We start from the raw sequence: 13,919 nt of genomic DNA on the forward strand, positions 1-13,919 counted from the left end.
GAAAAGATAAGCTATAGCAATTAACTCTAGTGCAAGATGCTGTACCTCAGCAGCGCTCAAAGACCCGGTATAGGTCCGGAAGACTGGCGATCTGCACGACATCCGAGTCCAACAAAGATTTTGGTGCAACGAAGTTCTTGCGCATGGTTTTGAATAAAACGTGCTGGATCTGCCACCTGTCTGACTTGTCCTGGGTAGCATCCACGTCGTTTGAGCTATTAGAAAATTGCATGCGAGTCGGAGAGTAGAAGTATGCCAATTCATGAAAAAGTGTGTTAAAGCATGCTTTCTCGATGTTCCAGTTCACCTGCGGCCCAAGGCGCATAAGGAACATCGGTAGCTTGTCCAGATTCGGCGTATACCCGCCAAGTAAGAGCGGAAGGCTTTCTAACTCTCCGGAATCGGATATACGTAGGCTGAAGAGGTCCGCGAGCATTTCTCTGCGCTTCATTAGGATGCTCACGATATGCTATAGTTTCTGATTCAGCAAAGGATATGAACGGGGATAATGATAACATACCTCGACGATCTCTTCTTTACTGTACCGGCTCTTGGACGTATCCTCTACGTCGATCGCTAATTTTACGAGCGTACGTATAGAGGGGGGAGGTTCGAGCCTCATGCGGCCATATTCGCCGAACTGGCGTAGTGCGAGTTGGTAAAACAGTTCTTCCCTGCTTAGCGTTAGGTTAAGCTCATCAATTTTCGACCTCGGGCACTCACGCCAAGGCGCCATGATTGACGAGATACAGCTTGGTGGAATGTTGAATCAACGACAGAGACTGGTTCAGGTCCACTACTCCAACAAAAGTATGCTTCTCCAGTATTTCAGTCAATTCTAAATAGTAGAGGTGAGTCCACTGAAATCGGATAGCTACTCAAACTTACGGTGGTGCTTGCCCTTGAGACACTCCTGTCTGAGTTCCTGAATTGACGTGAGGTCACAAAAAGACTCCGCGATGTCTGCCTTTGCAGGTTGATCCTGGCTGTTGACGACCTCATTGGCTTTATCGGGGTTGAGCACTGGGAACATGGAATCCAGTGTGCGGTCGTGTTGAGATGTGCGAACTTTGTGCTGAGACAATGTTTTCTTTATCTCTGCAATTGTTTCGGAATTCGGGCGGGAGCCAACATGCGTGGCATTTCTCACCTTGGGTTCCACGACGTAGATCTTCATCGTCTGCGCTTGCTTCTTCCTCGTCCTCGTCTGGGTCTTTAGTCTCTTCCTTCTCCTTCCCTTTTCTTGACTTAGTACTCTGAGTCGAGTCGCCAGCCAAACCGCCCGTGAGAAGGGTCTGTTCATCCCTTTAGTCACTTGTGAAGATAGTTGAAGGAAAGAGTCATACCTGATACTGGAACACCCTCGACTGAGTCTGGCCCGCAAGTTCCTGCTGCACCGCATCCGTGACATTTTCAATGATGGCTTCTTCGTTCAGGAAGTGGACCTCGCGTTTCGTCGGGTGAACGTTGACATCTACCGCCTGGGGATCGATATCTAAACTTCATAGTTGTCAGTCTTGGCTCACGCTCACGCGTAAGGGTGAAGAAACAGACTTGCCTCAGATACATAAATGGTGACATCCCTTTGGGCAAAATTGCGCTATAAACGCTTTCGAGAGCACGTTTAATGCGAGATGACTCGACTAGACGATCTAGGGAAACATGACTTCTGAAATAAATAAACGTAAGGAACGCGTGTCGCTTACGATTGATGAAGAGAAGAAACGTGGTTTTCTTTGCCTGATAGTTGGCGTTCGTAAAGTACGCCTCAGAGCTCCAGGACTCAGGGTCGTCATCATCCGTGCTGTTGTCCCGATCCGAGCTAGAAGATGATGCCTTCGCGTGCAACAGATCCTTGTATATTGCATGCCCATAAAGCAGACGAATGGTCTGGCGTACGTCTGAGTTGGAAGGCGTTGACAGGTCCTGACCTGATACACCTGACTACAACACGTTAGTTAACGAGGGTTATGTTAGCCCTCCGAGATTACGCACCTTCTTGCAACTAAATGAGACGTTGGGATTGTGTACAGCATATCGCGTCATAACGTCCAGTATGCGAGAGTATTCTTCGGAAGAACTTCGCAAGGCCGAGAGACGTGTTGGCGTATTATAAAACATATTCTCTATCTAAAACGACGATAGGTCCGCCGCATATAACCAGCATAAAAATTTACATACAGTAATTGTGGTTCCATCGTTTCCAGCGCATGGCTTAGGATCTGGTGACAGTCCTGACTTCGGGGGAGTAAGAGCCCCATCAGCATAGTGAGCTCTAGAAGAAACATTAATAACGTTCAAGGGATCATCATAGCTTGCTCACTTCCACGCAGCCGTATCAGACTTGGTCTTAGTCATGACAGAAAGGTGCGCGACGTGAGATATCGATGCAAGCGCCTCGCCTCGGAAGCCATAGGTCCTGATGCGTGAAAGGTCGGAGAATGTGGTGAGTTTCGACGTTGTGAATCTTTCTGCGAGGAGGGGAAGGTCCGCTTTCTGTCGAAACAATGAGCTTCACCCTCAAGAGGAGCACCCGTGAAATCAGCACCCACATACCCGTATCCCGCATCCATTGTCCTGTATCTGCAAGAGCTTCATCCCTCCGTCCTTGACAGTTACACGGATGAACGTAGCGCCAGCGTCAAGACTGTTCTCTATGAGCTCCTTCAGAGCCGAAGCTGGTCTATGGATAATCTGGATTTTCTTAGACAGTTTTATTTTAGTACGTGATGCCACTGACCTCTCCTGCTGCTATGCGGTTGATTAGAGACTCATGGAGGCGACGAATAGGTAGAGGGCCAGCAGGGGGTGGAGTAGGTGACCGTGGGTGGTCCGTTGACATGCTTGACGCGTGAGATGGCTTTGCACTCGCAGGACCGTGGATTGAGAGTAACGTTGAACGTCAAATAATTTCTGTCCCAGAGCTAACACAACGTTTAAGGATGCAGAATTAATGAAAGTGTGGGATCTACCAAGACGCGCATAGAATTGACGCGACGCGTCTCGGTTATCCGGTCGAGTCGGGATTTAAATTCTATGCACCAATGACGTTTATGCCCCAACGTTACCCCATACAGAGAGCTATGCAGAGACAATCCTCGATATTCGTGTCGATCATGATCAGCCTTACTTTTGTGTCGCCAGTCTCCGCCAACTCTATCCAAGTACGGAGCCTTTCGTAGTGTTGATAGCACGAGGTAGTCCTCCTCGGTATATCAGAGGGCTATGTATCAGGGGTACGTCGTCACTTAGTAAAGCTTGAGTACCTTAGTAAGCCCTCAAACAACTCCGTCTGCTCGCAAGTTCTTAACGCACTATAGATAGCGCTTAGTTTTGCGACCGTATGCTATGCCATCTGGGGACATGTTCTCAGTAAGGATTTGATCAGGCTTAGTAAAGCCTTGACCATCTTGCGCTGCTGTCCAAGCGATGACGCCATCGAAGGTCCACTGAGTGATAAAAGAGCCCTCGGGGGACTCTGTGAACCAAAATCCATCACCCCGAATCCACTGTCTCAAGAATAGTCCCTATCATACATGTCTCAGAAAGCCCTTCTCCTCAAGTCCAAGCAGGGCGCCTTTGAACTCGGTTCCAGGGACATCCAAAAGCCAGGCGTTGGCGAAGTCCTCGTTAAGTCATATGCGGCTGCGTTGAACCCTGTCGATTGGAAGATACAAGCGTATGGCATCTTCCTCCAGGACTCCGACTACCCTGCAGTCCTTGGTCAAGATACCGCAGGCGTTGTGGAAGAGGTCGGCGCAGGCGTCACTCATGTGGCCAAGGGTGACAGAGTGTGCGTTTATCGAGATGCTTATCCTGTGCAATACTAATCTTAATGCCAGTACCGCTCGAGGCGACATGGTGAGGTCCAACTATGCCAGCTTTCAACAGTATATGCTTGCCGATGCGCACTTTGTAGCCAAGGCATGTAGTTTCAGGCACTCCTTCCGAATGATCCTGACGTTCTATAAACTTCAGATCCCCGATTCGATATCTTTTGATGAGGCATCGTCTATCCCCCTTGGCATAGATACAGCTACAATCGGTCTCTTTGGACCTGCGGACGGGAAATTGGCATTCCCCGACAGCCCCGACATCTATAAGGGACAAACCATCTTTGTTCTTGGTGGCTCCTCATCTGTGGGCCTTTATGGTGCGTTGACGAATTTTCTTCCCTAAGAGACTGATTTTGATTTGACACAATCTCAGCCATACAGGCCGCTCATCTTGCTGGCTTTTCCACGATCATCACAACCTCGTCTCTGACGCATGAGGGTTATCTGAAATCACTCGGTGCCACGCATGTCGTCGACAGGCATCTTTCCCCAGACGAAGTGGCTGCCCGTGTTAAGACAATCACCTCAGATCCTATCAAGATTGTCTACGATGCTATCTCTGAGGCGGACACTCAGAAGGCTGCATGGTCTCTGCTCGCACCAGATGGTCACTTGGTGTTGACCCTGCCGCCGACGATTCAACCTGAGGCAGGCGACAATCGCACGCTCAAGTCAGTCTATGGAAGCCCTTATGCGCCACCCAACGCGGAGTTCAGCAGGAAGTGGTGGGCTAAGCTGCCCGAGTGGCTCAACGAAGGAAAGATTAAGGTATTTCCAACACTTTCGCCTTGAAAGACGATTTTTATGGCGATTATTTCTAGCCTAACAAGGTCGACGTGCTACCCGGAGGCCTCGAAGGTGCGGTAGCTGGCTTTGAACGTATGAAGGCGAACAAAGTTAGCGGAGTGAAGTTGGTCGTGCGCCCTTTTGAAGGGACTTAAATATCAGTGTTCAGGACCAGCGCAGGACATGGGCCTTCCACTTCACGTAGCAGAACTGTATTTGTACTCAGCTCATAGAAATCGTGCACGTATATGCCCATATAATGAACCATGCTTACATCTGAGATACCCAGGAAGTCAATGGAACAATTCCAGTACACAATAATAAGAATTACGCACTTCATATTGTGCTCGCCTTCTGAAAATGAGAGAGACTGAGATCTAGACAAAATGTCTACAATATTGCACACTGCTACAAGCAGAGAAGGCTATAAGTCTGAGTCGCATATGGCTAGGCGTGCGTATGTTCTCTACGAATAGACGAGTGCTTGCTCGACTCACCGCGCGTTGGCACCGCGTCTTTGCGTCTATAGCGTTCCTGGGAGGCAGCGCCAAAGTAACGGTAACTTGACATCGGGCTGTCGGCGATTTACGAGCTGTCACTGACAAAAATCACGTGCCAACCGATCCCTCGGTGCGCGCGTCGCATTTTGAGTCATGACCAGCATGTTATGGATGTCCTCTTCGCTATACTCCTGCAAGCTGCCTCTTCCTCGCTCCACCTGGTCTAGCTATAAGGGTTTATTGAAATCAGGAGGGTCTTTCTTGGTTTCACTATGGTATGCAGCATCTAGCGTCCCTCGGTCCCGACCTCTTGCTCGTAAATCCTAGACACTTCAAGGATCATCATCTTCAGGCTCAGAAACTTCGAAATCCTCATCCTATTCTTGCCTCTTCCCGGAAGCTTTATCTGCGTATTGAGGTAGTATTGAGGGCAACAAAGAGGCCATTTCAGGCCTCATTTCGTCACGCAAGCGCGTCATGCGAGCATATAGTTGATGGTGTCAGCGTCTCTGCAGTTTGAAGATGACAAATCTCTCAGGCGATCCCTTACAGTCCGTTGAGGAACCCACTGGTATTCGTGATGGATGAACTCGTACCCTGATGCCGTGGCGACACGCGTGTTCTCGGCTTCGAGTTACGTCTCGCTTTGCGTTCAGTTGACGCCTCACCCCAGACATTGAACATCAGTCAGCTCACAGGCTACAGCTACCGGCTCTGTGTTGACTAACTCGTCTCCTTACAGACTTGTTGCTGGCCTTGGAATACCCTGATGAACACTATATAAACCCGTAGTTTTTCAGTGAGGGCATTCAACATCGTCTCTCCAAGCCTCATCCACTAGCTTCATCTCCTAAACATGTCTCAGAAGGTTCTTTTCATCCCTTCCAAGCAGGCACCTTTCGAAGTCGGAACCGCCGAAATTCACAAGCCTGGCCACGGCGAGATCCTCATCAAGGTTCAAGCCATTGGGCTGAACCCGATCGAATGGAAGCAGCACGCGTTCGGCCTCCTCATCGACAGCTACCCCGCTATCGTCGGCCAGGATGCCGCCGGTGTTGTCGAGGAAGTTGGTGCTGGCGTGACTAACTTCGTCAAAGGGGATAGAGTGTATGCAATCTCCTATCAACTAGATCCATTTCAATGCTGACGTTGTGACAGTGCTGCCAGAGGCGCCTTCAACAGCAACGCGCACGCGACCTACCAGCAGTACATGCTTGCGCCTGCTGATTTATCCGCCAAGGTAAGTTGTTTCGATCCGACGGGCTCTCCGATACCTTGACTCACGGCGCTTATTGTAGCTTCCGTCTAACATCTCCTTTGAGGAAGCCGCTTCACTCCCCACAGGCGTAGATACAGCAACAGTTGGCCTTTTCGGGCCTATGGACGCCAAGCTCATTTCGCCGGTTGAGACTCTTGGCGCTTACAAGGGCCAGTCCATCCTGATCATTGGTGGCTCTGGCTCTGTTGGTGCCTACGGTGCGTCGCGCTCGTCGCTTTGCAAAGGTGGGACTTATGCCGACGGTCCTGCGTCGTTCCAGCCATCCAGCTTGCTCGCCTCTCCGGTTTCACCACCATCATCGCGACCGCCTCTGCCCGCCACGAAGCGTACCTGAAGTCCCTTGGCGCAACGCACGTCATCGACCGCAACCTTCCCGAAGCTGAGGTTACCCAGGCAGTTGCTAACATATCCAAGGGCATCAAGGTTGTCTTCGACACCATCACCGAGGAAAATACGCAGAAGATCGGTTGGGCGGTGCTCGCCTCCGGCGGACACATGTGCACGACACATGTGACATCCATCAAGCCCCAGGAAGGTGACAGTCGCAAAGCGAAGTGGGTGCTCAGCGTGCCTACTATGCCACCGAACAGGCCGGTCTGTAGTGCTATGTGGGCCCAATTTACCAAGTGGCTTGAGGATGGCTCTATCAGGGTATGCTTTGGAGCACATATGGACCATTCGTTGGCGCTCATTTTATTTTATTTCCTCAGCCCAACAAAGTCGAGGTTATCCCTGGCGGCCTCGAGGGCATTGCCGCTGGTTTGGACCGTCTGAAGACCGACCAGGTCAGCGGCGTCAAGTTGGTCGTGACCCTGTAGCTGGTTCAAAGGTACAAGATGTATGCAAACTCCGTAATCAAGCACCGCCTCGGCAAGTAAAGTAAATGTGATCTAAGTAGTAAATTCGAATGTCGAAGTGTTCCATCCGAGAACTCCTGTTTTATGACTCTGCCTTGTACAAAGACTCAGGTAGAGGGCAATCACGCATTTGAATCTAACTTGTTATTTATTGTGATAAACGGGGGATCCGATTCCGATTCCGATGCGCGTCTAATATGGTCACCTGATTAGTGATTTCTGTCGGAACTCGGAGGTATCCGAGCGTCGCCCCTTCGAAATCGACGCGCGTCCTTGTGAGGCGTAATCATACCTCCTGCACTAATACGCCATGCCCGAACGCGCTGTAGCGGAGATCGCAGTCCCTTCAAAGGACCCAAAAGACAAGAAGAAGGAAGAGGAGGAGAAGGCCAAGAAAGAGGGCAAGGACGGCGCGTCCAAGACAGTGAACGGGGACAAGACGCAGGATGAGGAGGAGGAACTGGTGCGTTCTTTGTTCCTTTATTTCGCGATTGAACTAGTTTCATGCTAATGGACCTTGTTATAGTCTGAGGAGGATCAGCAGCTCAAGGCAGAGCTTGACATGCTCGTAGAAAGGCTCAATGTAGGATTTGTGAGCTCATTCGTAAATGTCTACTTATTCATTCACGTAGGAATCAAACACGGAACTGCATCGTCCCGCACTCGAGAGTCTTCGAAGTCTCATAAGAACGTCAACGTCGTCTATGACATCGGTCCCGAAACCTCTCAAGTTCCTCCACCCCCACTACCCCAGCCTACAGCTACTGTATGAACAATGGCCTCCATCAGAAGACAAGGTACGGCACCCGATGTCTGTTCGTTCGGCACAACCTGATTTTTCCCCTTCTAGTCTCTCTTCGCAGACATCCTCTCCGTTCTCGCAATGACGTACTCGGACACACAACCTCGGGGATCTCTCCGATATCGCCTGCTCTCCACGTCCCTCCTCCCCGCATCCTCCAAAGCCTCCGACCCTGGTTCCTGGGGCCATGAATATGTTCGCCATCTTGCTGCTGAGCTCGGTGAAGAATACACCATACGGTCAGAGGGTGAAGATGCCGTACCTCCACCCGAAGCTGCGGAGAAGCCCGTGCATATTAAGGTCCCCGGCACTTTCGAAGACCTCAAGTTGCTCGCACTAGAATGCGCGAGGTACTTTATGCATCACAACGCGGAGCCAGATGCTGTCGACCTACTTGTCGAGCTGGAAATGATCAATGACATTGTTGATCTAGTAGACGAGAACACGTATGGTCGCGTGTGCATTTACATGATTCGGTGCGTAGCCTAGTAATTTGGTTTTGATAAAATGCTGATGTCCCTTGTAGGTGTGTAAGCCTACTCCCACCACCAGACGATCTTTCTTTCCTCCGCTCCGTACACGCCATCTACCTGCGATTCTCTAAATTCCCCGAGGCACTCAGTCTCGCGATCCGTCTGAATGACGCGGACCTCATCAGACAGGACTTTAACGCATCCGGAAACCCGTATGTATATCTTTGCTGAGATCTAACAATTACTAATACACCACACAGTACGATGAAGCGCCAGCTCGCTTTCCTTCTTGCTCGGGCGCAGATACCTATCGAGTGGCTCGTCCCACCAAATGAAGACGGCGATGGCGAAGAGGAAATGCCGACCGATCTCGTTGACTGTCTAAGCAACACCCACTTGAGCGAGCTGTTCAGGGAATTTGGCAAAGAGCTTGATGTCACGGACGCCCGTAGCCTGGAGGACGTTTACAAGAGTCACCTTGAGAATACCCGTACGTTTCAACACCATAAAACCCTGAGTCAAGGCTGATCGTCATCTGCTTAACAGGTGCTGGAACGTCAGCCAACGTTGACTCCGCCAGGGCCAACCTCGCTGGTACCTTTGTTAACGCTTTCGTTAATGCTGGATTCGGAAATGACAAGTTGATGGTGGAGGCGGAGGAGGGTAACAGCTGGGTGTACAAGAACAAGGACCACGGTAAGGGCTCAAATATTCCGCATAGGTCGGGTTTATAAGTTTTTCTTAGGTATGCTGAGTGCTGCCGCAAGTTTGGGCGTCAGCTTGCTTTGGGACACCGATGTCGGTCTCAGTCACGTCGACAAGTACACCTACTCAGCAGAAGAGTACATCAAGGTAAGTGGTTCGCGTCGAGATTAACGAGCACCTAATGATGTTCCTTTCAGGCCGGCGCCCTCTTTGCTACCGGTATCCTTAACACTGGCGTTCGCACAGAAGCGGACGCTGCCCTCGCCCTACTCGGAGAATACGTCGAAAATAAGTCCGTTCCGCTCCGCACAAGCGCGATCATGGGCCTTGGTTTGGCGTATGCAGGTTCACACCGGGAGGACCTTCTCCAGCTCCTTCTCCCTACCATCGCTGATGATGGCGTGTCAATGGAGATTGCATCGCTAAGTGCGCTGGCGCTGGGCTTCATCTTCGTTGGAAGCGGAAACGGCGAGGTCACTAGCACGATCCTTCAGACGCTAATGGAGCGTGATGACAAGAGCCTCGACGAGAAATGGTCGCGATACCTTGTGCTTGGGCTGGCTTTCTTGTTCGTTGGTACGTCTTCGGTAAACTCCATGGTGCTGCGTTGATTAAATCCATTTGTAGGCCTTCAAGACGCCTCAGACGCAACCCTCGAGACGCTCAAAATTATCGAGCACCCTGTATCAAAGCAGGCGCAGATTCTCGTTGAGGTCTGTGCATTCGCAGGTACAGGCAATGTTCTTCGGGTGCAGTCGTTACTCCACTTCTGTGGTGAGCACCTTGAGACTGTCAAGGAGCGGGAAGAGGCCGAGAAGGACGCGAAGGAGAAAGAGGAGGAGAAGGAGAATAGCAGCGACAAGAAAGAAGAAAAGGAGGAAAAGAAGCAAGATGACCTTGGGCCTGCGTTCGCAGTCCTCGGTCTCGCTCTACTTGCGATGGGCGAGGAAATTGGCTCCGAAATGTCGATGCGACAATTCAATCACCTGGTAAGCATTTCGAGTATTGCTTTACATTTTTCTCGCTAACGGGCGATATTTAGATGCACTACGGTGACCCTATTATACGCAAATCCGTCCCCCTTGCCCTTGGTCTGCTCAGCATATCAAATCCTCAACTTTCCGTCCTCGACACCCTTTCGAGATACAGCCACGACAATGATCTCGCTGTCGCTCTCAACGCTATCTTCGCGATGGGTCTGGTCGGCGCTGGCACTAACAACGCACGACTTGCACAGATGTTGCGCCAGCTTGCAGGGTACTACTACAAGGAACCAGACTGTCTGTTCACCGTTCGCATTGCCCAGGGTCTCGTCCACATGGGCAAGGGCACGATCGGACTTAACCCCTTCTTTTCGGACCGGAATATCCTGAGTCGACCAGCAATCGCTGGTTTATTAGCCACAATCATGGCATTCACGGACGCGAAAGCATGTGGGTGATTTTCTTACGTCTCAAATAATATCTCGAACTGACCTTGGCGTTTTGTAGTTATCCTGGACAAGTACCACTGGATGCTGTACTTCCTCACGACGGCAATGTACCCTCGCTTCCTCATCACCCTCGACGAGGAGCTCAAGCCAAAGCCCGTATCCGTGCGCGTCGGTCAGGCAGTGGATGTGGTTGGCCAGGCCGGCAAGCCCCGTACGATCTCGGGTTTCCAGACGCACACGACCCCCGTGCGGCTGGGCACGACGGAGCGCGCAGAACTTGCGACGGAGGAGTTTATTCCCTTCTCGCACGCCCTCGAGGGTTTCGTCATTCTGCAGAAGAACCCAGGTTGGGAGCAGGAGGATACGATGCAGGTATAGATGGCGAGGATTGGGGCTGCGTGGCCCGCATAAACCAGGGAAATGTACGCTATGTAGCTAGAGCTCCTCTCATTAATTCAGCAGCAGGCTTTCTCGTTAGTATGCATGCTGTTCCCGTAGACGTGTTCCAGGTTTGCTCGAGCGGTTTCTGCCTAACGCGTAGATAGTATCATCGTAGTCTTCAGAACAAAGCCCCAGTGCACCCCTCCGACTAAGTTGTTGACGTCGCAAATGTCGGAGGCAGTAATCGCTCTATTCTAGCCATGAGGAGTCCTGTGTGCGCGCCGCGAATACGCAATGGGCTCCAAGGGCCCGAGCATCAACTGGCGCCGCGGCGATTGCGCACGATGGGCACCACCGACCTTGTTCAACTCCCTTTATCACTATTCGGCTAGAATCATTTCCTCCTCACTGTCTTTGCAAAGGCCCGTAGTAACAAACCCTTAGAAGACTAAAGATCATCTCAAGAGCCTAACCAGCATGACTGACGTCATCCGCCGTTTCGTGTCTGGCAACAAAGCGAGATTTAAAGACAAGCACCTTCACCTTGAGCTAGGTAAGCTAATGAATCATACTGACTTTGTCTCAGATCATACACGGTATGCTCACAGACGACGGTCCAATGTGCAGATCTAGTATATGTGACCGACCAGGTCATCGTTATGGGCTACCCCGCCATCGGGCTGGAGGGACTCTATCGCAATCGCCGTGATGATGCGAAGAAGTTCCTCGAGCATCGTCATGGCAAGAACTACTGGGTGTTCAATTTCTGCCCCGTCCGCGAGAATTCGTATGCGCCGACTGTATTTGATGGAAGAGTTAGTCGGTATCCATTCCCTGATCACCAGTGCGTATTATCACTGCAACTCTGGGGTTGATTGCGTCGACTGACATGTCAGCCTTCAGCGCACCTCCGCTTGCTGTTCTCCCTCTCGTTGCTCGAGAGATGCGTGCGTGGTTGGATGGATCTCCTGACAGAGTTGCTGTGCTTCACTGCAAAGGTGCCCCACATTTCTCAGCAACCTCTTCATCATATCTCATGCGTTGGTATAGCTGGCAAGGGCAGATCTGGCACCCTTGCTTGCTCATACCTGCTCTCCATGGACATCACGCCTCACCCGCCTCGCCTCGAGCGCAGCAACACCACCAAGCAATGGGCGCAGGTCAAAGTGGAAAAGCTTATGCAGGTCATGCCAACCGACGACCCCTCTGGTAGTCAGCCCGCCTCTCCACGCGTGTCCGTCGAGACGCTCTCAAGCGCAGAGGATCTCACGTCCCCCGCTGAAACCGTCCCTTCCACAAGCACTGTCACGATTCACGGCGAAGAGCACCCCAATGGGACGATAGATGTCGCGCCCGTCTCCCTGAAGCATGTGCTCGACCTGCATACGTCCCGGCGGATGAAGTCGCCTTCGTCGCCAACGAAGAAGGTCAAACAAGGTGTGAGCATCCCCAGCCAACGGCGCTGGCTCGGTTACTGGTCGCAGCTGCTCGCGAACCAGGGCCCACATGGCTTCTGGGAAGTCGACACTATTAAGCCCAAGCCAAAAGTGCGCCTGACAGAGATCAAGGTTCGGATGAAGGACCTCGGCGGGGTTAGGGTCTCACTCGTGCGCGCCGCGAACATGGTCATCGACCGGACCAAGTACGGGCGGAGCGGTGGAAGCAAGGGGAACGAGCAGGGACACGTGTGGGTGTCGCTCGCGCGGTACGACGACGTGCTCGCGGAGGAGCTCGAGGCTTGCGAGCGTGCGACACGGCATGAAAGCGGTAACATGGGCAAAGTGAGGACGGCGCTGAACGAAGACGGCGAACGCGAGACATCGAGACATTTCTTCACGGATTCGCAGTGGGATTCGACCAAGATGGTGCGGAGTTTTGCGCGTATGGGTGTGATTGGGAACAACGCGGTGCAGACCGAGAAAGCCGGAGATGTTGGTCCCCATTTCGAGCTCCTTTCGGCCGGCGAAGATGCTGATGAGGCCTTTACTTGGCAGGAGTTTCTGACAAAATACGTTCTACGGCCTCTTTCGGACGAGCGGTGGGTCACCATCAAGGAGGACATCCCTCACGCGACCAACGGAGACAGCGGTGTCGTTAATGACGCAGTGCCCTCTGAGACCAACTCCATCGCCGACGTGACTCACCCGAGCCATGAACGCGGCATCGTGGTGGATGCACACCGCGAAATACGCGTCAAATTCTACATGGGCCAGGTATGTTTATGTTCAGCATCTCGTCTTGTTGCTTTTCTGACTGGTGTAGGTGTTCATTGCGTGGCTTTGGTTGATCCCTGCTTTCCACGTTGATCTTCCCGCCATGACGCCCGGAACGGCGAGCACGATTCTCCTCACCCGCAAAGATACGGATTTTCCGGTTGGAATTGGTTCCGCGCTGTTGGACGTGGAAATATCGTTCGAGCGCTGCGCAGAAGAGGAGCCCGAGCAACCTCCGGGCTTCTCACACCCGCACAGCGTCACGACTCCTGCAGGAGAAGCGGAAGGTTACGCGGACGAGCCAACGGGTATTGCTGCAAACGTAGACTCCATCGCAACGGACGTGGTCGGAGGGTTTGTCGAAACGACGCAGGCCACCGCAAATTGAGCGTGCCTAACGACCCCCGGTAGACAGGGGCTATATTACCGAATGAAGCAGGAATACCATCAGTTGTGGTTTACGGATGCAGACTTGTGCAAATCTAGACTTTCTTTCTAGTTACGCCGACTCTCCTCGCTGATTTCTCGTCGAAACACCTCACACTCACCACGAATATTCGTTATACTATTCGAACTTTCTTTCGCGCAACTGCGAACCCGTTACACAGGTGCTGGCACAACCCTGATCGATGAGGAGATGTCGTGTCCGCTCTAA

The 13,919-nt window shown here is 51.8% G+C and overlaps 5 protein-coding genes across 5 annotated transcripts; 4 read left to right on the forward strand and 1 right to left on the reverse strand.

Moving 5' to 3' along the window:
- Positions 1 to 46: 46 nt before the first annotated feature.
- On the reverse strand, positions 47 to 2,842 carry CONPUDRAFT_168195 (DNA mismatch repair protein MutL; the record flags this gene model as incomplete). Its single annotated transcript, XM_007774429.1, has 13 exons — positions 47 to 469; positions 521 to 674; positions 724 to 838; positions 889 to 1,098; positions 1,151 to 1,295; positions 1,347 to 1,500; positions 1,559 to 1,652; positions 1,707 to 1,944; positions 1,996 to 2,130; positions 2,182 to 2,275; positions 2,324 to 2,496; positions 2,557 to 2,694; positions 2,741 to 2,842. 13 exons carry the CDS (start codon positions 2,840 to 2,842, stop codon positions 47 to 49), a joined length of 2,175 nt encoding a protein of 724 aa, XP_007772619.1.
- Positions 2,843 to 3,501: 659 nt separating this feature from the next.
- CONPUDRAFT_84378 (GroES-like protein) lies at positions 3,502 to 4,896 on the forward strand. Its single transcript, XM_007774430.1, has 5 exons — positions 3,502 to 3,793; positions 3,843 to 3,924; positions 3,979 to 4,153; positions 4,210 to 4,604; positions 4,658 to 4,896. Exons 1-5 carry the CDS (start codon positions 3,537 to 3,539, stop codon positions 4,775 to 4,777), a joined length of 1,029 nt encoding a protein of 342 aa, XP_007772620.1. The 5' UTR covers positions 3,502 to 3,536; the 3' UTR covers positions 4,778 to 4,896.
- Positions 4,897 to 5,958: 1,062 nt separating this feature from the next.
- On the forward strand, positions 5,959 to 7,327 carry CONPUDRAFT_168197 (GroES-like protein). Its single transcript, XM_007774431.1, has 5 exons — positions 5,959 to 6,229; positions 6,281 to 6,362; positions 6,421 to 6,598; positions 6,661 to 7,052; positions 7,112 to 7,327. Exons 1-5 carry the CDS (start codon positions 5,979 to 5,981, stop codon positions 7,217 to 7,219), a joined length of 1,011 nt encoding a protein of 336 aa, XP_007772621.1. The 5' UTR covers positions 5,959 to 5,978; the 3' UTR covers positions 7,220 to 7,327.
- A 235-nt stretch (positions 7,328 to 7,562) lies between these two features.
- CONPUDRAFT_84380 (26S proteasome regulatory complex non-ATPase subcomplex Rpn1 subunit) lies at positions 7,563 to 11,236 on the forward strand. The gene is made up of 12 exons (XM_007774432.1): positions 7,563 to 7,721; positions 7,785 to 7,841; positions 7,891 to 8,055; positions 8,109 to 8,536; positions 8,587 to 8,745; positions 8,794 to 9,023; positions 9,080 to 9,229; positions 9,279 to 9,385; positions 9,436 to 9,814; positions 9,866 to 10,227; positions 10,281 to 10,671; positions 10,729 to 11,236. The coding sequence occupies exons 1-12, from the start codon at positions 7,569 to 7,571 to the stop codon at positions 11,046 to 11,048; spliced, it is 2,901 nt and encodes a 966-aa protein (XP_007772622.1). The 5' UTR covers positions 7,563 to 7,568; the 3' UTR covers positions 11,049 to 11,236.
- Positions 11,237 to 11,401: 165 nt separating this feature from the next.
- Positions 11,402 to 13,855, forward strand: CONPUDRAFT_139208 (uncharacterized protein). Its single transcript, XM_007774433.1, has 6 exons — positions 11,402 to 11,604; positions 11,679 to 11,895; positions 11,955 to 12,049; positions 12,102 to 12,982; positions 13,046 to 13,264; positions 13,314 to 13,855. The coding sequence occupies exons 1-6, from the start codon at positions 11,529 to 11,531 to the stop codon at positions 13,650 to 13,652; spliced, it is 1,827 nt and encodes a 608-aa protein (XP_007772623.1). The 5' UTR covers positions 11,402 to 11,528; the 3' UTR covers positions 13,653 to 13,855.
- The last annotated feature ends 64 nt before the right edge of the window (positions 13,856 to 13,919 follow it).

Source organism: Coniophora puteana (genome assembly GCF_000271625.1).
Source record: "Coniophora puteana RWD-64-598 SS2 unplaced genomic scaffold CONPUscaffold_12, whole genome shotgun sequence".
NCBI classification, from domain to species: Eukaryota; Fungi; Basidiomycota; class Agaricomycetes; order Boletales; family Coniophoraceae; genus Coniophora; species Coniophora puteana.